The following is a 24,874-nucleotide window of genomic DNA, read 5'->3' as shown; positions in this document are numbered from 1 at the left end:
AGCTCCTTTGAACTTGCTAATAATGGTACTACCTTCAAGCTCACTTCAAGATATTAACTCTTTCTCTCTTTTCCTGTCTTTCCATTTCTCCTTCAGCATGATGACAGGGAGGGCGAGAGGAAGTGGGTGGACAACCGAGGACGGGGGAACTTCCTGCGTGGCAGCAGGGGCCGTTTCATTATCCGGAAGGCCAGCGTTGGCACACCCAACAACCACACCAACAACAACAACAGCAGCCCCAAGTGGACACATGACAAGTTCCAGGTCAACAGGGGGGAGGAGGAGGGCGAGCCCCAGGAGGAGGAAACGGAGCAGGACCACAAAGACCAGGAGAAGTCTGAAGACATGGAAAACACTGAGCAGTGAGGGAGCTCAGGGAGAGTGAAACATTGTACCAACACAGTGGCAATGTTCTATTGTCTCAAGTCATCTGGGTCGTGTTCAAATGGATGAAAACAGACTGAAACAGGGGAGAAAAGGACTACCTGGACTTGTCCAGTAACGAACACTGTCCAATAAGAAACTACCTGGACTTATCCAATAAGAAAAGACCCTGCTCTCAGCCTTTATCCATCAAATGGCCGGACTTTGCGGAGAGTTGCCCGTGCACAAATACACACATTAGGAATCAATCAGGACTCTCTTTGACACAATATCTTTACACAACATTATGTTATACTTTTGTCAGGGTATAGCTAACTTGTGTTTTATCTGCTTATAGTAGAAACACTGTTAGACAGTGAACTGCTGTGTTGGAATAGGAAATATACATAACCAACCTCTGCGCTTGATAGGTTAGCACCATGAACAGTGCATTGTGGGGTGTTATGCCTCTTAGTACAGGGCTGATGCAACATTGCATAACACTTTTTTATATCTTGATGCGAGAATGTCACACCTTTTTGCAGAGCATGACAAGAGGATATTTTTGTGCCATAGATTTGTTCAAATATGTCAGACACATATTTATCTAATTAAATTACTTTTGAGGCCAAACCGATTAATACTAGAAGATAAACATTTTATTTATTTATTATATAGTAGTGATAAATCATACACTATTATACAGTAGATATATTTTTAGACTAGTTTAGCCATCAACCTCAGAAAATGCAGTATGCTGTTTTAGGTTTCAACAATGTAACCTATGGATTCAAATACGTAACCTGCATGTTCAACTACGTGACATACCTAGTTGTTTTCAAATGCGTAGCATTCAACTACGTAACATTCAACTTTGTAGCCTGGTAGAATCTAAAAACATGCTAAAGTACAGTTAGAGGCAATCGAATCCCCTTTTTACACGACAACTGGGCCAGTTTCTAATGGTTTCTAATGGTCTATATGGTATGGTTTATAGTGGTCTTGCTAGTCCAGCATCTTGCAAATTACCCTTCTGACAATGGGACCAAATCGGGTCAAAGGTTATATTCTACAGACCTGCATTGTAGAGTGAAACAAGAGGCTCAGCAGTGGTGGAAAAAAGTACCCAATCGTCATACTTGAGTAAAAGTAAAGATACCTTAATAGAAAATGACTCAAGTAAAAGTTGAGTCTCCCAGTAAAATTCTACTTGAGTAGAAGTCTAAAAGCATTTGATTTTAAATATACTTAACTATCAAAAGTACATTTAAAAAAATATATATACTTTAAAAGTATAAATCATTTAAAATTCCTTATATTAATCAAACCAGACAGCACTATTTTCTTGTTTTTTAAATGTATGGATAGCCAGGGGCACACTCCAACACTCAGACAAAATGTGTTCTATGAGTCCGCCAGATCAGCGGCAATAGGGTTGACCAAGGACGTTCTTTTGATAAGTGCGTGAATTGGGCCATTTTCCTGTCCTGCTAAGCATTCAAAATGTAAAGAGTACTTTTGGGTGTCAGGGAAAATGTGTGGTGTATAAAGTACATTGTTTTCTTTAGGAATGTAGTGAAGTAAAAATTATAAATAGTAAAGTACAGATACCCAAAAAAACAAATACTTTAAAGTTCTATCTAAATACTTTACACCACTGGCAAACAGAGACTGTTAAATAAATTGGCATACCCTGTCTGCAAAGTCACAATAGGCTACCTGGATGTTTGTTATCATGTCTAGTTTGTTGAGAATCCTGTATTGGATTGTTATATCTTGTACATTTCAGAACTGTTAACTTGGTCTTGGGTTGGGTGTGTACTACTTATTAATGTCTCACCATTGGAAGTCTGAGCCTCAGAAATACCTGTGCAAAGTCATTCAACTTTTGATTAGACGGCACAATTTGTAATCATTTGTAGTAATTAATGCTTCCTTTGTATATTAAGAAAAATTGGTGATCGGTTAGATCATGGCACACTCAATGCTTTGATGTGATAGGTTTTCTTCATTGAATGGGGACTTTCCCCCTTGTGTGACGTCTATGTTAAGTTTGGATTGCAGAGTAGACTGTGTGGGGTGCACTCTTTAATGTACATGATAAACGTTGTGGTTGACACATTCATGTTCAATTCTATGTGGTTGGGGGCAATAACTTTTTTAAATGGTTCCTGTAGCCAATGTTTTTCAGATGTAAATTAAAAAAGAACTTTGGTTAATTTAACATCTGTTAAATGTAATTCTGTGTTGCTGATTTTATGTACAGTATCTTTATTCAATAAGGAGTTGAAAATCTAACATTTACATTATTGACACCTGTCTATATTGTACTGGAAAGGTAAGGTTGTAAGAGCCACACAGTACATGCACTAGACACAAAAGTGCAGAGATGTATAAGTCGTTATACTCACTTTCATTACTGCATTCTGTGTATAGGGAAGAGAAGTGGTGAAAGCTTTGATTTTACAGATGTAGGATCTTAATTCGATCCCTCTTTGTCGCTGAGAATTTTCCTGCGCTGCAGATAAGCTTCATCATTTCCATAAATTCACTGAAACCCCACTCTAAAACACAGTTGGCACTCCAGTTTCCTTTTAACACCTGATTTACATGACAGCACGCGGTGGGCCTTTTACTCTATTGTTCCTCAAGCGGCTGTTGACATCCACAGATCCCCATCAAACCAACTCCTTGAATGCCCTACTCCTTGAAGTTTGCAGTTACCCTTTAGTGTGTGTACTTTACTGTATTTATGCTTGGGATATCGCTCTTCAACAGGAGAAGTTCAAAATCGCTGTAGGACGTCTTTAACAGTATTGCACGTTCACATAGCCTACTTTAGTCCAGCTAATAGCCTAGCCACCATTTAATCAACGTTATGGACTAAACATTTCAATCCTGTTGCTGTAGTATTCTTTCTGTGACGATATAGGTCAACATGAGTAAACATGAGCTAGATAATATTTAACGGGAAACCATTCGATGTGGTGAAACAGTATTAGCAATGGAGGGTGAACATTTTCACATATTGCCGCCTGGAGCCTCCAAGACACATGTTCAATACCTTGAGAGAGTAATGCAATTTCTTTCTTTTTTGCTGCAGCAATGTCCTTTTCATGCAAACCATTGCAGAGTTGTTCAGTCAAGCATGCTCGTTATCTTTTATTTATTATTTATTTTAACTTTATTTAACTAGGCAAGTCAGTTAAGAACAAATTCTTATTTTCAATGACGGCCTAGGAACAGTGGTTTAACTGCCTGTTCAGGGGCAGAATGACAGATTTGTACCTTGTCAGCTGGGGGATTTGAACTTGCAACTTTTTTGGGCTACTAGTCCAACGCTCTAACCACTAGGCTACCCTGCCACCCCGAAATCTGCTATCTCCAATGTAAGCTTCTCTATGAATGGACACCTATTCTACCGTAAGGGGTACACACACACACACACACACACACACACAGTACACACATCATTACGTCACATTGACATATTGTGACTCTTGTTTCTTTCCCATACGATGTATGACAGTTACTTTTACAGCTGAAAATATGTGGCCATATTATTTTTCACCCTTGCCTATCGTCTCTCTCCAAATAGAAACCTGTCCCACCTGCTCTCTCTCCTCTTACTCTCTCGCTTGCTCTCTCTGACCCGTCGTCCTCCTGGCTGGTGGCTTGTCATGACTAGCCGAAGTAGATGTTAATGAATGACTAGAGGGAAGGAGGGCCCTGGCTAGCCATATATAGCTTTGCTTCTTGGGCAATACTTTCTTTCAGTTCTCCTTCTCTAGCATGAGGTGTCTGTCTGTCCTCTGAAGAGGATTTACATAAACGTCTAGAAGAGAGAGTAAAGCTTTCTAAGAAGTCATGGGTAAGTGCATTGTAAATGTGCGGTCCATTCAGCAGGGTCTAGAAGGGTTTTGGGGAATGTTTACAATGTCTGTCAATCAATCAGTTATGTTCAGGGCAATTGACAAGAACTATAGTTTAGAAAATGTATGGTCATTTTGTATTCCCAAATAATAGTTGCGAGTGGAGGTGGTTTTAGTATACCAGAGCCTGTTCGTGTGTCTAGATTATACACCCTCTTTGTCATTAGACAACAGAGATAATGATCTTTCTTATTTATTTTCCAGAAAACAAAGGGGTAGTAGGTCTCTGGGTGTCCACTATACTTTTGCATTTGGTGTTGCAGGGTTGCTTCATAGCTAACATTGACATAAATGCCTAAAGCCAGGTAAACAGGTTAGCACTAGTACTAGCAGTGGATAATGGGTGTGTAGGCAATGGGTGTGTGTGGTAATAAAAACGACTTGAACAGAAATCTTTTCACTATCCCAGGGCAAATTCCAAACTGTAATGTTTGATATCCATTTTTCTGCCCCAGTACTGTACTGTAACCTTGGTTTACATACCTGTGCATGTTGTTCAAACACAAATATGCTACAGGAGACTGATTTGGTTTACAAAGGCCTTTAGTCAGAAAAAACAAAAGCTTTTCTTGCCTATGATTTGCTGTATGTTCCAAGCACAATAATCTTGATATCACATTGTTGTCCATTGCAACTCTACTACTCTCCTCCAGCCTTGCATGGAACATACCACATAGCCTGTTGAAACAAGCATTGCCGTTCTAGATGTTGGGGCACATTACCTGTCTAATGAGTCCAAATAATCTCGCAATACCATTACCCTTCTCACACTATGCAGCCAAGCTGAGTCAAACAAGCTGGTTATATACCCACCATAGTTGCCAAAGCCATGCTAGAGAGGACAATGTGAAAGGCAATATCCATGCCAGCACAGTACGGTTTGGATCAGCACAATAGTGTGAAAAGGGTCCACGTAATCTCTCTCCTCCTCCCTAAGTGTTTGAGTTACCAGACTATGGTGTTAACCTTCTAAATGTTGGGCCACATTATTTGTTAAATGACTCTAATTAACTGCAGTTCCTCAAGCAATGTTGTTCGGTCTGTTTGAAAAGAGAATGAAACTTGCAACATCATATTCTCTTCCCCCTCCTCCCCTATTTGTGTGTCTCAGAGGTGCTGGTGCTGATAGCCTTTGAGAGCACAATGGGAGATGAGATGACGGTGCAGGTGGGAGACGTAGTGACGAGTGTCTCCAATGCCAGCGAGGAGGGCTGGCTGGAGGGGGAACTGAGGGGCAAGAGGGGCATCTTCCCCTCTAACTTCGTCAAGGTACGGTATGTCCATCAAGAGTTTGCCTTCATGCCTTCAGTCCCAGGATTAGGATTAATACCATCTCAATTCAGTCAACAAAGTCAGATGAAATGATAATCTGTCAAGGAACTGAAATTCCATCATTTCAGTTTACTTCCTTCCTTGACTGATTTGAAATCCGTTTGACCACATCTCTGATCAGCCTACTGTTTGTGCATTTTCATGAACTACCCGTTGTATACTGTATTACTTGACTCGTTAGCTTTTTCATTGTATGTGTCTGTATATTTTATTTCCCACACAGGAGGTGCCAGTGTATTTGATCGGTGACAGCAAGAGGGAACCAAGAAGCATACGGAAATGTATGTCACTCTCCAATGGCTTTAAACCTCCACTACCATGTTACTCTGTTTATTGTGTTTCCCATAACTTGGATCTGTAGCTTAAACTGGATCCAGATATGTTTCCCAGTCTATCAAACACGAACCCTGTTTTGTGCTGAAATGTGGAAGTGTTTTGGTTCGTGCCCATCGAGATACACACACACTTTGTCAGCACGACAGGCTCAAACAAATTAAAGGCCTTGTGCAGATATACAGCCTCGCCTGCTAGCACCAAGCTTAATTATAATGTACAAAGAAGGAACCGATTAAAAACCACACAGAGTCTACTGTTAAGGCACAGTCCCTTTGAGGGATTCAATTAGTTACAACACGACAAAGCTTCAATTCTTCTAGTCATGCTTTGAGTCTGGAGTCTATAAGTGATCATGTTGAGACTTCTGTATTTGTTGACTTCTACATTTCTCTACTGAATTTCTATTCATCATTAGTTTTAACTATTACTTTAGAAAAATAAGAACAGTTTTGACTAATCTTGTGGCTGGTACAATGCTTTGTTCAAGCAGCAAGGATGATTAAGCAAACAAGGAAGTGTGAGGTGGCCTTTGCCTACAGTCCCTTGAATGAGGACGAGCTGGAGCTGGTTGTCGGGGAGACCATTGAGATCCTCAGAGAGGTAAAGTGCTGCTTTTATTATTACTGACGCTAGACTATCGATGGATGGGAAAACACTTGCAAACATACTAGAGGAGGAATCTCCAACAAATATCCCACAAGACAATTTAACAAGGCCCTAGACCCAAATTATTCTGAGACCCCTGCTATAGTGTCAGTGTAAATTAGTTGTAGGTTTGTTGGAGAGAACATTAGCTGTTCTCTTTAGAAGGATATGTTTATGTTTTTACTTCATAATTGTAGTGGCATATCATATTTACTTTCTTTGTATCATATCTCTAATGGCAAATTCATGAGCATGAGGAAACAACCACAAATCATTTATCTTGTTTGCCTAGCTAGATATGATACTAAAATGTCACCCCTCCAAAAGCTCAGAAAAACAAATAGTTGCACAGACATTTCCAGCAATGCATATTCATTTTGATATTTCCCCAAGATTATCCAGAAGAAATCACGTTTCTCACACACATAACAACTTTACTCTGAGGTGTGTACAGATGTAGGCTCTTCATTTGAGCCAGTTTGCTACAGCAGGAAAATAATCCTGCAGCAGTAACAGGAAATTATAGTTATTATGTGGATCACAGGAGGTTGGTGGCACCTTAATTGGGGAGCACGGGCTCATGGTAATGGTTTCACCGTTCCAGACGTTATTATGAGCCGACCCTCCCCTCATATAGCCAGTGGAGAACTGATGTGGATTATAATTCATGGATATTTCACAACAAATTACAAACTTCAGACACCTTTTTAAACCTCAAACACACTCAGAGTTGTACATTTCCTGGAAATGTTCTCCTGCAACCGGGCGATCAAATTAAGATCCTACATCTGTAAACACTATGCTGACCAAACCTGTTTTGAGAATTCCTATGCATGTGGATGATTGGTGAAACATTCTCTGTTACACGGTGCTATTCTTATATTTCTGTTTCTCTTCTTTTTTCTTCTCTCTCTTCTAACACCTGATAGATTGAAGATGGGTGGTGGATGGGAATGAAAAGTGGTAAAGTGGGAGCATTTCCATCAAACTTCACCAAAGAGATATTTGTCTCTCCAAAAGGTGGGATTTTCAAATGTTATTATTATTTTTTTTGCATTGCTGAGTTACTGTACATGTTCTGAGAGTGGACTTGATTCAATATACCCTTATAGAACTTCCTTCTCAATCTTTTTCAGATGTCAAGCATAACGAGAGCAAAACCAGACCCAAACTCTCAGATACAATGTTTAGTAAAGAGGTATGGAATGCAAGATAAATCAATATACAATACACATGGGATGTTTTTCTCCTGAAAACGTAGGTGTGAGATGCCATTGATGAATTTAATACATTTGTTTTTTTTGTTAAGACAAAGCTACCTCAGAGGACGAGTGTTAGGAACAAAACAAAAAATTGTAAGTTTTTATAGTTCTTATTCCTACTTTATGTATGTCGTATAAATGAGTGGACTGCATTTTGAAATACATTTTAAATTGTAAAATAAAAGGTCCATCCTTGTACCCCTCATCAAATTCATCCTCCTTGTGGGAGAGACTTTTTGATACATTGAATGAAACTGCAAAGCAATGTCTCTGCTGAATATAGACATGTTCTGATGTACTACAACAACAGAGACCTCTGCTTGTGACAAGTGTTCTATTTTTGGACCAAACTACCACTTAGGCAGGTGTCCACAAATAATAGACAGCCACATCATTGGCATGTGACTGCCAGTAATTCCCACAGTTTACCTAATAGGCTATGTGGGTGTTGGCCCACAGAAACTTTGACGTTCACCCTGGCCTGATGTCACAGTTTCATGTGGAAAAAGGTCAATGGTTCAAACAGGCTAAACAGGTTAATCTCATATTTCAGTAAAAAATACTTTAAAGTACTACTTAAGTAGTTTTTTGGGGTATCTTTACTTTACTATTTATATTTTTGGCAATTTTTACTTTTACTTCACTACATTCCTAAAGAAAAGAATGTACTTTTTACTCCATACATTTTCCCTGACACCCAAAAGTACTCATTACATGTTGAGTGCTTAGCAGGACAGGAAAATGGTCCAATTCACGCACTTATCAAGAGAACAAGTGGTCATCCCTACTGCCTCTGATCTGTCAGACTCACTAAACACAAATGCATTGTTTTTAAATTATGTATTTTGGAGTGTACCCCTTGCTATCTTCACCTTTTAAAAACAAGACAACGGTGCCATCTAGTTTGCTTTATATAAGGAATTTGAAATGATTTATAATTGTACTTTTACTTTTGATACTTAAGTATATTTAGAACCAAATACTTTTAGACTTTTACTCAAGTAATATTTTACGAGGTGACTAACTTTTACTTGAGTATGACAATTGGGTACTTTTCCTACCCCTGGTCATGATGAGGTATTGTGATAAATTACTGTCAGCGTCTGTTCAACATGATTTTACAACCAATGCATTGCTTAGGTTCTCTATATAACACTCCCTTCTCTATTATGTCTACTCAGTGAAGGAATGTTGTCAAGTCATGTTCGACTATCCAGCCTTGACTGAGGATGAGTTAAATCTAAAGAAGGGAGACATTGTTACAATCATCACCAAGGTTTGTACGAATGCTGTCATCCATGTTCCCCAATGCAATATACTGTACCTTCATGACTTTATGCCTTTTGGGACCAAAATCAAGGATATTCTGCTCCAGTTTTGGACTAGTATAAACATGGTTATACAATTTCATAAATATTTTTTCTCCTCTTCAACCAGACAAACCTGTTAAGTGACTTGTGAGCAATTCCGTGAAAATATGTGCCACTAGACGACAAAGCATGCACAATTGCATAAGTGGGGAGTGGTATAAATTATATTCCAAATTACAGTGGTGTAGTGTAAAGTAACTACATTAAGTAAAAATACTTTAAAGTATTACGTATGTCGTTTTTTGGGGTATCTGTACTTTACTTTACTTTTTATATTTTTGACAACTTTACTCCAATACATTTTTAAAGAAAATATGTACTTTTTACTCCCATACATTTTCGCTGACACCCAAAAGTACTTGTTACATTTCGAATGTTCATGGTAGGACAATAATGTCGCCCAATTCACGCATGTACAGTATCAAAATAATGTATTGTCACACCTACTCATTCAAGGGGTTTTCTTTATTATTTACTATTTTCTACATTGTTGAATAATAGTGAGGACATTAAAACTATGAAATAACACATATTGAATCATGTAGTAACCAAAAAAGTGTTAAACAAATTAAAATATATTTTGTATTTGAGATTCTTCAAAGTAGCCACCCTCTGCCTTGATAACAGCTTAGCACACTTTTGGCATGCTCTCAACCAGCTTCATGAGGTAGTCACCAGGTATGAATTTCAATTAATGCCTTGTTAAAAGTTAATTAATTAATACGTTTGAGCCAATCAGTTGTGTTGTGACAAGGTAGGGGTGGTATACAGAAAAAAGCCCCCATATTATGAAAAGAACAGCTCAAAAAAGCAAAGAGAAATGACAGTCCATCATTACACTTTTTTTGGTTCCAAAATGATTCCATATGTGTTATTTCATAGTTTTGATGTCTTCACTATTATTCTACAATATAGAAAACTGTAAAAAAAATAAGAAAAACCCTTGAATGAGTAGGTGTGTCCAAACTTTTGACTTGTACTGTATATATCAAAGAGAGAATCGTGCCGTCTGGTTTGCAAAAAATAAGGACTTTGATGTTTAGCATTAACTTTAACTTTTTACTTTTGAATACTTTTTCCACCACTGTACTTAAGTATATTCAAAACCATATACTTTTAGACCCAAGTAGTACCCAAGTAGTACCCAAGTAGTATTTTCCTGGGTGACCTTTACTTTTACTTGAGAAATGTTCTATTAAGGAATCTTTACTTTTACTCAAGTATGATAATTGAGTACTTTTTTCCACACTGTCAAATTATGAGTGGAAGGTTTATAAGGTTCATGATAACTTTGAAGATCAAATATTAGTGTCCACTGTGGGCAATGACCATGGTCCTCATGGACATTGTCGTTTTTTGAACTATGTGTAGTTTTTTGAGTTGCTCTTTACACAATGTCTCCTTCTGAAGGAAACAGAGGACGAGGGCTGGTGGGAGGGAGAGATGAACGGACACAGAGGTTTTTTCCCCGACAACTTTGTCATGGTGATACCGACGACAGATGGTCTCCAAGTGAGTGAGGGAAACGTTCTCAGCAATAGTCTTGCTGTAGCCCTGTGAATGGGAATTCCCCCCCACACATTCCAGGTGGTTTTAGCCATTACATTACACTGACCTAAGCAGCTATGACACCAACCAATAATGAACATGAGCTATTTATTAGACCGCAACAGGTCAATAAAAACAAAGCCCTTCATCTACAGTTGGCTGACATAAAAATAAAAATACATATATACATATATATATATATATACATATATATATATATATGTATACATATATATATATATATATATATATATATATATATATATATATATATATATATATATATATATATATATATATATATATATATATATATATATATATATATAAAAATGTTATAAAACAATACAAGACAATACGAATGGCCGCTCGCATCACTGGGTGCTCTAATCAGTGGGTGTGTGTTACTGCAAATAGGCAGTAAAGAGAGACTGAGCCAACCTGTTGTGTTTTCCATCCCTTTTCCTCCAGTCTGGGAGCACCAGCCAACCACCTGCGCGCCGTGGCACGGAAAGACGCTCAGGTAAAGACAGCAATTTCCTGTTTTAACAAAGAGTCCAGTGCAACAGGATATACGGTTACAGCAGTTAATCCATGATACCAATATGACAGTACAGAATGTCTTGTGATTTAGATGCTGACGATGGAGCTTTTGAGGTTTAACAGAATAGCTGGTGCAACAAAACATACTGTGACACCCATTGAGCTCACAATAAATTACTATTATAATTAGTATTAGTGTATTAGTATTTTAATTCCTAATTCTATGGTGACACCAATCTGTGACACACCAATATGAACACCAATATGATTTAGAGATGCTAATGGGAGCTGAATTAGAGAATTCTCACACAATGAAATGGCTACGGTTGCTACTGTTGGTGTTCAGTCTGGCACGGTGTTCAGTCTGGCACGGTGTTCATGTTTTAGGGTGTGTGAGGTTGTTGTTTTAGCAGCCGAATATGAGATGATTTTGTGTGGTCCAAATGGCTTCCTGAATATTTCCAAATCAAGGTCTTTGTATTTTACAGATACTGTTCTTGTAGATGGAAAACAGACATTAACATAGGCATGTTACAAAACATGTAATACTGTACTCAGGTTGAGGGAGTATGGTGACCCTAAATGGTCAAGTTACAGTAGCTTTTAAAATTGAATGACAATGGCACAGGGAGACACCTCACCTCCTCTCTACTCAACCAAAACATCCAGAACCTTAACACCCATGAAGACCTACAGGAAATCCTGCAAAGACTGAAACCATATCAGGATCTTGGCTACTTCACAGAGACCATCATATGATTCTCTCCAAAAAAGTTATGACATCAACACTTGAATCTAGGATGATGATTCATATTGGCCTTGTGCTAACATCCACTCTGCCCGTCTGTCGGCTGTCTGTAACTGAACCACACTGAGGTTTTTATTAGCAAACCAGACCACAGACACACTCACAAATCTTATGTAAGTGAAACCTCCCCCCTAAAGATCAATATAATGCAGGAAAGCCCCAGAATACTCAGCTATTTTGGTTTCAAATTCACACAACCACACCTATATTAAATGTATGGATGTAACCGGTAACAGGTTAGATACTTTGACAATCTAAAATGTGGTTTGTGTGATATTAATGGAAGCTCCCAATCTGACACTGAAAAGTACTTGTTACATTTTGACAGGAAAGTGGTCCAATTCACACACTTATCAAGAGAACATCCCTGGTCATTCTTACTGCCTCTGATCTGGCGGACTCACTAAACACAAATGCTTCATTTGTAAGTTACGTCTGAGTGTTGGAGGAAAAAAGAAAGAAAACGATGCCGTCTGCTTTGCTTAGTATAAGGAATTTGAAATTATTTATACTTTTACTTTTGATACATAAATATATTTCAGAAATTCAATTTATTTTTGATACTTACGTATATTTTAAACCAAATACTTTTAGACTTTTACTCAAGTAGTATTTTACGAGGTGACTTTCACTTTTACTTTTCTATTAAGGTACCTTTACCGTAGTACTTTTTCCACCACTGCATTTTAGAATAATAGTGAAGACATCAAAACTATGAACACATATGGAATCATGTAGTAGCGAAAAAAGCGTTAAACAAATCTAAATATATTTTATATTTGAGATTCTTCAAAGTAGCTACACTTTTCTTTGATGACAGCTTTGCACACTCTTGGCATTGCCTCAACTAGCTTCATGAAGTAGTCACATGGAATGCATTTCAATGAACAGGTGTGTCTTGTTAAAAGTTAATTTGTGGAATTTCTTTCCTTAATGCGTCAGTAGTGTTGTGACAAGGTAGGGGTGAAATACAGAAGATAGCCATAGGTAAAAGACCAAGTCCATATTATGGCAAGAACAGCACAAATAAGCAAAAAGAAATTACGGTCCATCATTACTTTAAGACATGAAGGTCAGTCAATAGACTGAAAATAAATTTGAACGTTTCTACCATCAAGCGCTATGATGAAACTGGCTCTCATGAGGAACGCCACAGGAAAGAAAGACCCAGAGTTGCCTCTACTACAGAGGATAAGTTCATTAGAGATACCAGCCTCAGATTGCAGCCCAAATAAATGCTTCACAGAGTTCAAGTAACAAACACATCTCAACATCAACTGTTTAGAGGAGAATGCGTGAATCAGGCCTTCATGGTCGAATTACTGCAAAGAAACCATTACTAAAGGACACCAGTAAGAAGAAGAGACTTGCCTGGGCCAAGAAACACGAGCAATGGACATTAGACCGGTGGAAATCTGTCCTTTAGTCTGATGAGTTCAAATTTGCGATTTTTGGTTCCAACCGCCGTGTCTTTGTGAGATGCAGAGTAAGTGAATGGATGATCTCCACATGTGTGGTTCCCACTGTGAAGCATGGAAGAGGAGGTGTGATGGTGTGGGGGTGCTTTGCCGGTGACACTGTCTGTGATTTATTTAGAATTCAAGGCACTTTATCAGCATGGCTACCACAGCATTCTGCAGCAATAAGCCATCCCATCTGGTTTGCGCTTAGTGGGACTGTCATTTGTTTTTCAACAGGACAATGACCCAAAACACACATCCAGGCTGTGTAAGGGCTATTTGACCAAGGAGGAGACTGATGGAGTGCTGTATCAGATGACCTGGCCTCCACAATCATCCGACCTCAACCCAATTGAGATGGTTCGGGATGAGTTGGACCGCAGAGTGAAGCAAAAAGCAGTCAACATATGTGGGAACTCCTTTAAGATGGTTGGAAAATCATTCCTCATGAAGCTGGTTGAAAGAATGCCAAGAATGTGCAAAACTGTCATCAAGGCAAAAATCTCAAATATATCTTTTTTGGTTACTACATGACTCCATATGTGTTATTTCATAGTTTGATGTCTTCACTATTATTCTACAATGTGGAAAATAGTTTAACTAAAGAAAAACCTTTGAATGATTCGGAGTGTTCAAACCTTTGGCTGGTACTGTAAGCAGGGCTTGGTTTAAACCCTGGATGGGAGACCACAGGGGAGCTATAAATAAGTTATCCAGTAGAAGGTGCTGCCTAGCCTAATGATCGGACATTGTTTTAAAGATACAAATGCGACATATTTGATGTTGAAATTTGGTGGTGATATAATCCTGTGGTTGTAAACCCTCAAAACTAGAGTTGACATGGATTACTTCTTTCAAATCCAATGTCGTTTCCATGTAGATTCCATGTCACAATACGCTGACAAATTACATTCAAACAACGTTGATTCAACCAGTTTGTTCCCAGTGGGGAGGGATAGACAGCATGTAAAACACTTTTTTTTTTAAACCTAAAACAGTAAAGAGGATGTGGGAGTCCAATCTTGAGACTGTCAGTAGCACACATAGCAGGATGTGGTTCACATGCAGGTTTTATCTAAGTGCACCAGATCTTGCTTCAAACACACACTTCTGCTGACGGTACAACTTGTGTTTAAGACGCTAACTGTTAGTTAGCTGTTAGGCTGGATGTTTCGTCCCAGCTTTAAATAAATAAAGCCTTTCTAATTGAATACAAAGAGTACAGAACATTAAGATGCAATATTTCAATCACATAATGTATTTTAATAATGAAATCTGTGCACAAATACTCAAAAAGGTTTGTTATTTCTACAAGACCCCTTTGATTGATGTTTTGAGGCACTGGCTCTTGCTGAACAATAACAAACGTGCATATCTTGCTGTTTGAGTTCAAACATTAAAAGGCCTGACAGTCATTTGGAGATAATATCATCCCAACTCAAAACTGCACTTGAATCCCTCCACCCCACCCCATCGCTCCTACTACCCCATTGGCGTCTAGTGTCACTGGGGGGTTGCAGTTATGTCACAGGAAGTCATACACCATGATGGAGAGGGGAATGTAATACAGTTGGTCACATGACCTGGCTGAGATGCCTTGGAGGAAGCCAGGGGGTGGGGGACCGTAGAGAGCTCTGTCTGTCACAGTGGCTTTTCACAAGCGGCCCAAGCAGCCAACTCTGCAACAACTCTAGTGCTTCACATTGGTGGAAGGGCTTGGTCAGGGAGTTTTACATGTGCTTTGAACTGAGAAGGTAGGCTCTATTCCCATTCATTTACTATTGGTCAGTCTGTGGAATTCATCATCACCAGTCTCTTTTGGTGGTTTATTGTCTTGCATGTCAGCATGACACTCATCATGTTCTTCCTCTGTATCTTGAGAGATGTGCTAAAAGCTATAATGCAGATTCATGTTGTTATTGACTTGGCTGTATTGGGGTCAGTTCCCTTAACTGCACTCAAGTTGATCTTTTTTTAATATATTTTTTTATTAAACACTATAATTGCTTGGTTAACTCTAAATGGTAATTGAAAGGCAGAATATTGTGCTTTGTCAAAAGACACTCCCATAAGTCTATTATACCTAGCTGTTCACACTTGAGGGATCTCCTTTGTGATAAGTTAGTTCCACCCTCCAAGCCAAGGCCTTCTCAAGAGAGATTATTGGGAACAGTAACTACAGTATGTTGGATTCTGTAGGATTCTATTGGACACAGCTGTGACCTAGCCTGCTCCTATGACATACAGAATCTTGGCTTCACATGCCACTATACTGGTTGGAATTGAATCAAACTCAAATGGAAGAAAAGTAACAAAGTTTCTGCACTACATGAATATTCATTTGCATTTTAATGAAATTATGCTAGGTACATTTTTGCAGAGAATTATTAACCCTGGAGGTCTGCGTCTTGATGCTGATGTACACTCACCGTTGACGTAGCGAAGAGAACAACACACCAGTAGCAAGATAGATAGCTGTGGCCGGGTATAATATGGTGTGCATTTTGTGCTCCTATGGTCTTCTAGACAAGGCAGAGGGTTCAGCGATGGAGAAGAGCAGCCCTGCAAAAGCAAAAGGTAATATACAGTATGTTGATACCATTCAATTAAAGTACAGTTTTACTGTGTCTGTAGTCTTATTTAACCAGATGTTGTATTAAATGATACTTTAAAATACAGAGGAGATGAGGCTTTACAATTGTACCAAGGTGTGTGTGTTGTTAATAAGTACATATGAGTACAGTTTGCTTACTAGCAATGCTTAAATGTGCACATGTGCGCACAGATGAGAAACCAGAGAGTAAAGACCTGAGAAGCAATCCCCCAACCAAATTCAAGCTCCCTGCTCCAAGTAGACCTGCACAACCACCTCCAGTGAAGGACAAGCCTCTGAAGTTTGGTAGTAGCAAGTGAGTGATTCTAGAATATCCACTACTGTTTTTAAGTATGGTGTCACTTATAAATGTCATTGTTTTTGAAAGAAAAACCTTTTTTTGTCCATGAAAATAACATAAAATTGATCAGTGAAAAGGCTGGCCTTCTAGGCAGAGTTGCAAAGAGAAAGCCATATCTCAGACTGGCCAATAAAAAGAAAAGATTAAGATGGACGAAAGAACACAGACACTGGACAGGGGAACTCTGCCTAGAAGGCCAGCATCCCGGAGTCGTCTGTTCACTGTTGACATCGACACTGGTGTTTTGCGGGGTACTATTTAATGAAGCTGTCAGTTGAGAACTTGTGAGGCGTCTGTTTCTCAAACTACATTTTTTCTCAGTCAACACCAACTATTTAGGTAGAGTATGGAGGTATAGTAGTGCCAACATGAATGCAAGCATAATCCAATGTTGACACTAATATCACTCCATAGTATCAAGTATGAATGTAAATAGTTCAGACTTGTAAATGAAGGATTGCTTTCAGACTTTGTTACTGATCAGAATGTACAAATAGGGCACTCATATGGAAGCCGTAGTAGATATATAATTGCAAAAGCCACTAATAAGAAAAGCAAAAGGTCTCTGTCAAGAGAGAAACTGTTGATTCTATTTAAACTGGCAAGGAAGGAGAGTGTGGAGGAGAGTTTTGGTCGGTGCCTAGGTTACTATAGTACATAGTCTTCATGTCTTAATGCTGAATTGCCAGGATTCCCAAACCTTGAGCGGTTCACTGGAAACTCTCAGATGAGTCAGTGTGGGCCTAAACAGACGAGAGCAGCCCATTTCCTGTTTCCTGAACAAACACACACGCACACACACACACACACACACACACACACACACACACACACACACACACACACACACACACACACACACACACACACACACACACACACACACACACACACACACACACACACACACACACACACACACAAACACGACTGGGAAAACAAAGAAGAAAAAGCCATTCGGAACTGTTCTTTCCAAGTAACTGTAAAATGTTGGAGGCAATGCAATGATAGTGTGGGCTTGGCTAAAAGCATTTTGCTTATTTGTCAAATTCACTTTGGATTATATCAGGTCAAACAAGTTTGTATATTTTATTAAAAGCTATTGCGTCTTTTTGTTCTAGTGAGGGTGTGGACGTTGAAAGGGGAAGTCTTAATGCTTGGCTAAACATTAACTCACTGAGGTTTCAATATGCAGTACATCACCACCTGCCTCTTAAAACATGCAACAGGAAACAGGATGCCACTTTTTCCACACTAAACCACAACAATTTTCATCAAAAGAAAATCTCAACTGTAGAAAATGAAGCATATGTTTCAGTTTTCTTTCTTTACATCATAGATTTTTGGGTCTAGTTAACCTTATGAATCAACCAGTGTAGGCCTGAAATAATGAAAGTTTAATATCTCTGAAAAAAATTCCTATTTTCCCCCATTAGAGCCAATGGTGACCTCCTTCCTCTTTCACCAAAATGTTCAGAGGACAGCAACTCGGACCAGTTTGACGGAGTGGAGGTGTCCCCTGAGAAACTGAGTCACCCCACAGCCAACAGAGCCAAACCCCCACAGAGACGACCCCCATCAGCCCTTGTCTCCAGTCCACAGGTATGGCGACAATATTCCTTATTGTATTATTATTAATATTATTATGTTACAGAATGCACCTCTGTACAGTGTACATATTATGACATACTAGGAACAGAAGCATTTCGCTACACCCACAATGACATTTACTAAATATGTGTATGCAACCAAAATAATGGTATTTGATTTGATTTAGGACAGATCACATGTTAGAACAGTCACACATCCATGGAATCTGTCAGAGTTACTTTGAGTTAGTGTCATTGTCGTATGTGTGTCCTAACATGGACACCACACACTGTTATGTTTCCTCTGAAACCACAGGGAGACAATGTGGCTTAATCACATGACGCATGACAGTAGACCCCCCCAGCTCTTAGGATATCATAGCGATGATGATACAATCCCTGATTTGTCTATTGTCATGACGCTACCAGTCCCTATCTGCCCAAAGGTGCACACTATACTCCACATCCACTCTGAAACCACAGGGGGGCAGCGTGGCCCAATACTCATCATGTGACATTATGAACCCACAACCCCAGGTTAGCATAGAGATGATGATACATTCCCTGGTTAGTCTGATGTCATTTTCTAATGTCACAAGTACATATCTGCCTAGAGGAATCATTGTCATCACAGTCATAGGGGCATATCAGTGGAGAATAGTGGCCCCTGTTAGATTACATTCCTCCAGAGTTTCCCTGAGGACTATTCGCTCGTATGACGTGGCCCATCTGGCCCACTAAGTCTGAACTCACCCGCCCAGAGAGAGAGATGGCCTGTTCATAAGTGGCTTGACAAGTTGCATGCCATGAAAGGTTAGTGAGGCCATGATGTGAGGAATGACTCTTAAAAAGAAATCGTCATTAAGGTCATTGTTGTTGTTCTAACCCTAGGCTCTGAGTGGCAGGGACCAGACAGAAGCAGAGAAATTGCCTAAACTGCTGGAGGTTTGCAAAATTGACTTTGATTCCATATACATGAATACTCTATCATCATGTTAGGCCTTGCTGGCAAGTACATAGAACACAAAATTAACATAACGGCAATGTATCTCTCTCAAAGTATAAATTAGCCACAAAGTAACAACTGACTTTAAATAGGCTTACTGAGATTGAATAGATTTTCAAGGGCTTGAATTCTGGACCTGTCAACCCTTGACAATCAAACTGAGAGATACCTTGCCTATACATTGCAGATTTCAGAAAGTCATTCACCACCATCCAAGCCTGAGCATTCTACCAAGAATCCAGTACCTTCCAGGCTAGCACTTCCCAAGGCTGTAGTGGAGGCCAGGGCAACCCAGGAGGAGAAGCCTTGTCTGGACAGCCTACACGCTGAGGTCAGGGAGCTGAAGATGGTTCTGGAGCTGCTGCAAAACAGACATGAGTGAGTAGTATTACCCATTTATTCAGACTTCTAGATAACCAGGGGGAAAACTTGAGGAATCTGGGACATTAACCCGTTTGTTCAATTGTTCCACCAAGCTATTTTCAACGATTTTGATAATAGGTAGAATCTACAGCACACCCAAAAAACGATTAGTGAAGGTGCTGAAGGCAAAATGCAAAACTGGAAACACAGGAAAAAGTCTCTGTACACTTCCAGTCAGACCTCTCATAGCCTGGTTAAACCAGACTGAATGCTGGGCTCACCATTGTTGAAACAATTCAGTATGGGTTAGCCAGGCTACATCTCTCCTGCCAAAAATGTAAACCATTCCATCCTTTTCGAACTCTTCTTTGACCTCTTAGTGCATCGATTGATATATTTTCTGTTCTCTCCTTGTAGACGAGACATACAGGAACTGAAAGAGGAACTGAGAGACGAGAGAAACAAACGTGTGGCGCTGCAGGTACGTGGAATATTTACAGTGAGCTCCAAAAGTATTGGGACAATATTGTTCTTTTGGCTCTGTACTCCAGCACTTTTGAATATGAAATGATACTATGACTATGAGGTGCAGACTGTTAAATAGCACATAAATATTGCACAAATATCGCACAAATAGCATACCCCCATGACATGCTAATCTCCCCTGTTATTGTAATAGTGAGAGGTTAGCATGACTTGTTTTGAACATACAGTGGAACATACAATGTTTGGAGCATAAACACAAGCTTTTGACTTAACTGAATATTATCACAATGTTTCCCCTGTTCAGGAGGAGGTACATGGTCTTAGGACTAAACATTAATCTCAACTGACACCATGACCGGGCGGTACATCTAAGTCAGGCTCTGTAATGTCATTCCCTTGAACACAAACTTGAAGTGAAATTCAAAATGTTCCTGGCGTTGGAGTGCAAAGAGAAGAAAGAAAGGATGCATGTCTACTTCCTCTGCAGACAAACCAGCTGTGGCCACATTAAGGGCTGGAATCAATCCGGATCTCTGAAGTATCACGGAAGATCCGCTTAAAAATGTAAAGGCAATGTTCCAACGTTTGCATTTAAGGTAAACGCTGCATCGGCAATTACCTTTAAAGGGATACTTTGGGATTTTGGCAATGAAGTCTTTTATCTACTTCCCCGGCGTCAGATGAACCCGTGGATACCATTTTTATGTCTCTATGTGCAGTTTGAAAGAATTTGCTAACTAGCATTAGTGCAATTACTAACTAGCGTTAGTGCAATGACTGGAAGTATCTACTAGCATGCTAGTAGCATGCTAGTAGATACCATAGACTTCCAGCCATTGGCCTAACTCTAGTTAGCACTGGCTCACAAAACTACCTCTAACATTGAGTACATCTGACTCTGGGGAAATAGATAAAGGGATTCATTGCCAAAATCCCGAAATATACCTTTACATTTTAACACGGACCTTCCGCGATACTTTTGCGATAACGAGTGAATACAGACATAGATTGTAGTCTTCCATTTTGTTTGAGGGCATTCTGGACTTGATTGGCAAGGGACCAAAATTGGCAGGGGGCCAAAATGCTTTGTATAGATCGACCAAAATACTTTGTAGCCGGGATTCAATTCAAGATGGGTTACAGCGCAGTGCACAATACAACTGATAATGTGTCTTTTAAAGGACTTTCACCCAATATTTACATGGTAAACACTGCACACGTTGGACCAAGCCTAAATCACTTTTAAAAGTATGTTATAGTGTGCCGTGCTTTAACAACGCCTTGCATTGAATCCCGGCCTTTGGATAGAAAATATGTTTTATTTTATATTGATGATATTGTATATTTCATTGAAAGAACAACACCAACCGAAAATACAGAGGACTGGTTTTATACATTGAATGTGGGCCACGTTTCTCAGTGATTATTTTCCTGTAAAAGCATATTTCTTATTTTTATGAGCATGTTTTGAAGCACAAGTGTTTGCAATATTTTGAAGCACTGTGTTTGCGGAACATGAGTCAACTTAACAAACTACTTGTATCTTTTGTGTAAACATTGTATATAAGAGTAACTATTTTATGTCTCTTTTATAAAATATAAAATAATACCTGTCCAAAATACTCCAGTGACTCAGCAACTATTCTGCAATGCTGCATGCATCCATTGGGAGGCACCTTTGTACTACTGTTGTGAATTCAGTGCTGCATTGTAGTTGGCTTTCAGGCCACAAAAACAAAACTATATAAGTTAATTCTGTATAAATTAACCCTTTTCTCTTTTTTGGATGTGTCTTTAAGAATAGGTGCCAGGGGGTCACACTTGTGATCTAAATGTTAAATTAGTCATATAAAGGGTAAAGTGAAACTAATTAAAACCTTGAAAATACAAACACACTGAAATGAAGTGATCCGCCAGTGAAGCATGTCGGTATTATACTTTTTCAGCTGGATAAAAGTGGAACATCACACCAGAACATTAACTTAGCATACTGAAAGCAGAAACAAGTTGACTCATCACAGTGAACAAAAACAGAGGATGAAGGAAGACAAACAAGGAGAGATTTACTGTCGGATATTTGATGAGATATCAGTATTTGTTGTTACCATTTTAGGCCTTTGGCTTCTCTTGAGTGAGCCCTATAGATCTGTTTCTCCCGTCTCGGCATTGGCGACATGCTTCTGGCACTGCCCGGGAAGTCTGTGAGCTGGAAAGCACATCTGGAGAGCATCTGGAACACATTAGAGAGAGTGGGCTTCTGAAACTGCCATGGGAACAAACTATTTTAAAAAATGGCATTGAATACGTGTGATGGACTGCATATTCCCTCTCGGGCTAAAACTGCTAGTGTAACATGAAATAAACTAAAGTAAATAAATAGGGTTTGTTGGTACGGCAGTATTTTCATCATTTCTTTCACATAAGGCCTTTTGAAAGTGATCCTTCATCCTTATGGACCTGCAAAGACAACTGAAAACTGTACTTCATGAAACATATTTGATAGGTCACTAATCATAACTGTTACAGCACAGGCATTTCCATTAAACACATACATTTTGCAACTTCTTGAAACCCCATAATCAACCAAAGAGACAATAGACAGCCTTTTCATTAGTCCAGAACATTCTATTTTAAAGGGAAACAGTTACTGTTAAAAAGGAGGGATTTGGGAGGAGAGAAATGGTATCAGGCATGGAGGCATGGAGCCAGATATAAGATTTGGAGAAGGGTCAAATGTAAACTAAAATTAGCCTTCATAAAAAAGGGTCTGATACAGACAGAAAGAGAACAGCTTTCCTCTTCTGTGGAGAGGAAATGAGGGATGAGGAGAGGGCACGAGCTACATAGATAAGCTGGTTAACCTCCAGGAAATGACAACAAAGCCATTTTTTTTTTACATGTGTCATTGCGTTGATAAGGAGCCACAAGTCACAAACAGTACAGTTGTCACTGGTGACTGTCATTTCATTCAAAAGACATGGGCCCTTTTTGAATGCCTTTGTCAATCATTCCTTCCTATATAGGTTCAGAACTTTTGTGAAACAGAATAGTTAAAAATATATGTCAAATGTCAAACATTAGAAATAGATGGGAGAGGTTGAGGGTAGAGGAAGAATAGGACTAAAAACAAACAAAATATAACTATTGTAAAATAGATTGTTTCCTGTAAAATGTATATAGTGTGTATAAGCTGGAAGTAGAAGCCTAAGGGTTGTTTTTTCAATAGTTTACTCCAATTAGGGGAGGGATGGGAGGGTTAGAGGAAAATAATACAGGAAAAAAAGATGTGTGTATATATATATATATATATATATACCCTTGTGGCTCCTTATCGACGCAATGACACATTTAAAAAAAAAAATGGCTTTGTTGTCATTTCCTGGAGGTTAACCAGCTTATCTATGTAGCTCGTGCCCTCTCCTCATCCCTCATTTCCTCTCCACAGAAGAGGAAAGCTGTTCTCTTTCTGTCCGTATCAGACCCTTTTTATATACACTACCGTTCAAAAGTTTAGGGTCACTTAGAAATGTCCTTGTTTTTGAAAGAAAAGCAAATGTTTTGTCCATTAAAATAACATAAAATTGATCAGAAATACAGTGTTGACATTGTTAATGTTGTAAATGACTATTGTAACTGGAAACGGCTGATTTTTAATGGAATATCTACATAGGCGTACAGAGGCCCATTATCAGCAACCATTAGAAAACCCTTTTGCAATTATGTTAGCATAGCTGAAAACTGTTGTTCTGATTAAAGAAGCCATACAACTGGCCTTCTTTAGACGAGTTGAGTATCTGGAGCAATGGCATTTGTGGGTACGATTACAGCCTCAAAATGGCCAGAAACAAATAACTTTCTTCTGAAACTCGTCAGTCTATTCTTGTTCTGAGAAATGAATTCTATTCCATGCAAAAAATTGCCAAGAACCTGAAGATTTCGTACAACGTGTACTACTTCTTTCACAGAACAGCGCAAACTGGCTCAAACCAGAAAAGAAAGAGGAGTGGGAGGCCCCGGTGCACAACTGAGCAAGAGGACAAGTACATTAGACTGTCTAGTTTGAGAAACAGATGCCTCACAAGTCCTCAACTGGCAGCTTCATTAAATAATACCAGCAAAACACCAGTCTCAACATCAAGAGTGAAGAGGAGACTCCTGGATGCTGGCCTTCTAGGCAGAGTTCCTCCAGTGTCTGTGTTCTTTTGCCATTATTTTATTTTTATTGGCCAGTCTGAGATATGGCTTTTTCTTTGCAACTCTGCCTAGAAGGCCAGCATCCTGGAGTCGCCTCTTTTCTCTTGACTTTGAGACTGGTGTTTGGTGGGTACTATTTAATGAAGCTGCCAGTTGACGACTTGTGAGACGTTTGTTTCCAGCTACAATAGTCATTTACAACATTAACATAGTCTACACTGTATTTCTGATCTATTTGATGCTATTTTAATGGACAAAACATTTGCTTTTCTTTCAAAAACAAGGACATTTCTAAGTGACCCCAAACTTTTGAACGGGGGCGGCAGTGTAGCCTAGTGGTTAGAGCATTGGACTAGTAACCGAAAGGTTGCAAGTTCAAATCCCCGAGCTGACAAAGTACAAAATCTGTCGTTCTGCCCTTGAACAGGCAGTTAACCCACTGTTCCTAGGCCGTCATTGAAAATAAGAATTTGTTCTTAACTGACTTGCCTAGTTAAATAAAGGTTAAAAAAATAAAAATAAAATAAAAAAACGGTTGTATATGTATGTATATGTATGTATATGTATGTATATGTATGTATATGTATGTATATGTATGTATATGTATGTATATGTATGTATATGTATGTATGTATGTATGTACAGTGCCAGTCAAAATTTGGATACACCTACTCATTCAAGGG

At 39.0% G+C, this 24,874-nt stretch overlaps 2 protein-coding genes across 10 annotated transcripts in view; both read left to right on the top strand.

Moving 5' to 3' along the window:
- Positions 1 to 2,587, top strand: part of LOC109902155 (thyroid hormone receptor-associated protein 3) — a 29,592-nt gene extending 27,005 nt beyond the window's left edge. For 4 of the 6 annotated variants that reach the window (XM_020498271.2, XM_020498272.2, XM_020498267.2 and 1 more), the window contains one exon: positions 97 to 2,587. In XM_020498271.2, the coding sequence (XP_020353860.1) occupies positions 97 to 101 (5 nt within the window). In that variant the 3' untranslated portion in view covers positions 102 to 2,587. The remainder of the gene's footprint in view (positions 1 to 96) is intronic. The other 2 variants (XM_020498269.2, XM_031786591.1) reach the window with 1 other exon arrangement.
- Positions 2,588 to 4,105: 1,518 nt separating this feature from the next.
- On the top strand, positions 4,106 to 22,389 carry LOC109902156 (SH3 domain-containing kinase-binding protein 1-like). 4 transcript variants are annotated; one of them, XM_020498274.2, is made up of 17 exons: positions 4,107 to 4,234; positions 5,407 to 5,564; positions 5,851 to 5,908; positions 6,454 to 6,563; positions 7,538 to 7,628; positions 7,745 to 7,806; positions 7,918 to 7,963; positions 9,052 to 9,146; positions 10,651 to 10,752; positions 11,260 to 11,311; positions 16,126 to 16,176; positions 16,385 to 16,508; positions 17,990 to 18,155; positions 19,034 to 19,087; positions 19,336 to 19,526; positions 19,929 to 19,992; positions 20,302 to 22,389. In XM_020498274.2, the coding sequence occupies exons 1-17, from the start codon at positions 4,231 to 4,233 to the stop codon at positions 20,332 to 20,334; spliced, it is 1,461 nt and encodes a 486-aa protein (XP_020353863.1). In that variant the 5' UTR covers positions 4,107 to 4,230; the 3' UTR covers positions 20,335 to 22,389. The 4 variants fall into 4 exon arrangements, with proteins under 4 accessions (XP_020353864.1, XP_020353863.1, XP_020353862.1 ...); XM_020498273.2 differs by having other exon boundaries at positions 6,451 to 6,563; XM_020498275.2 differs by lacking the exon at positions 19,034 to 19,087 and having other exon boundaries at positions 4,106 to 4,234; positions 6,451 to 6,563.
- Positions 22,390 to 24,874: the final 2,485 nt, after the last annotated feature.

Source organism: Oncorhynchus kisutch, linkage group LG13 (genome assembly GCF_002021735.2).
Source record: "Oncorhynchus kisutch isolate 150728-3 linkage group LG13, Okis_V2, whole genome shotgun sequence".
Lineage (NCBI taxonomy): Eukaryota > Metazoa > Chordata > Actinopteri > Salmoniformes > Salmonidae > Oncorhynchus > Oncorhynchus kisutch.
Note: the sequence above shows the minus strand (reverse complement) of the source record. Positions and strands in the feature narration are given on the sequence as shown.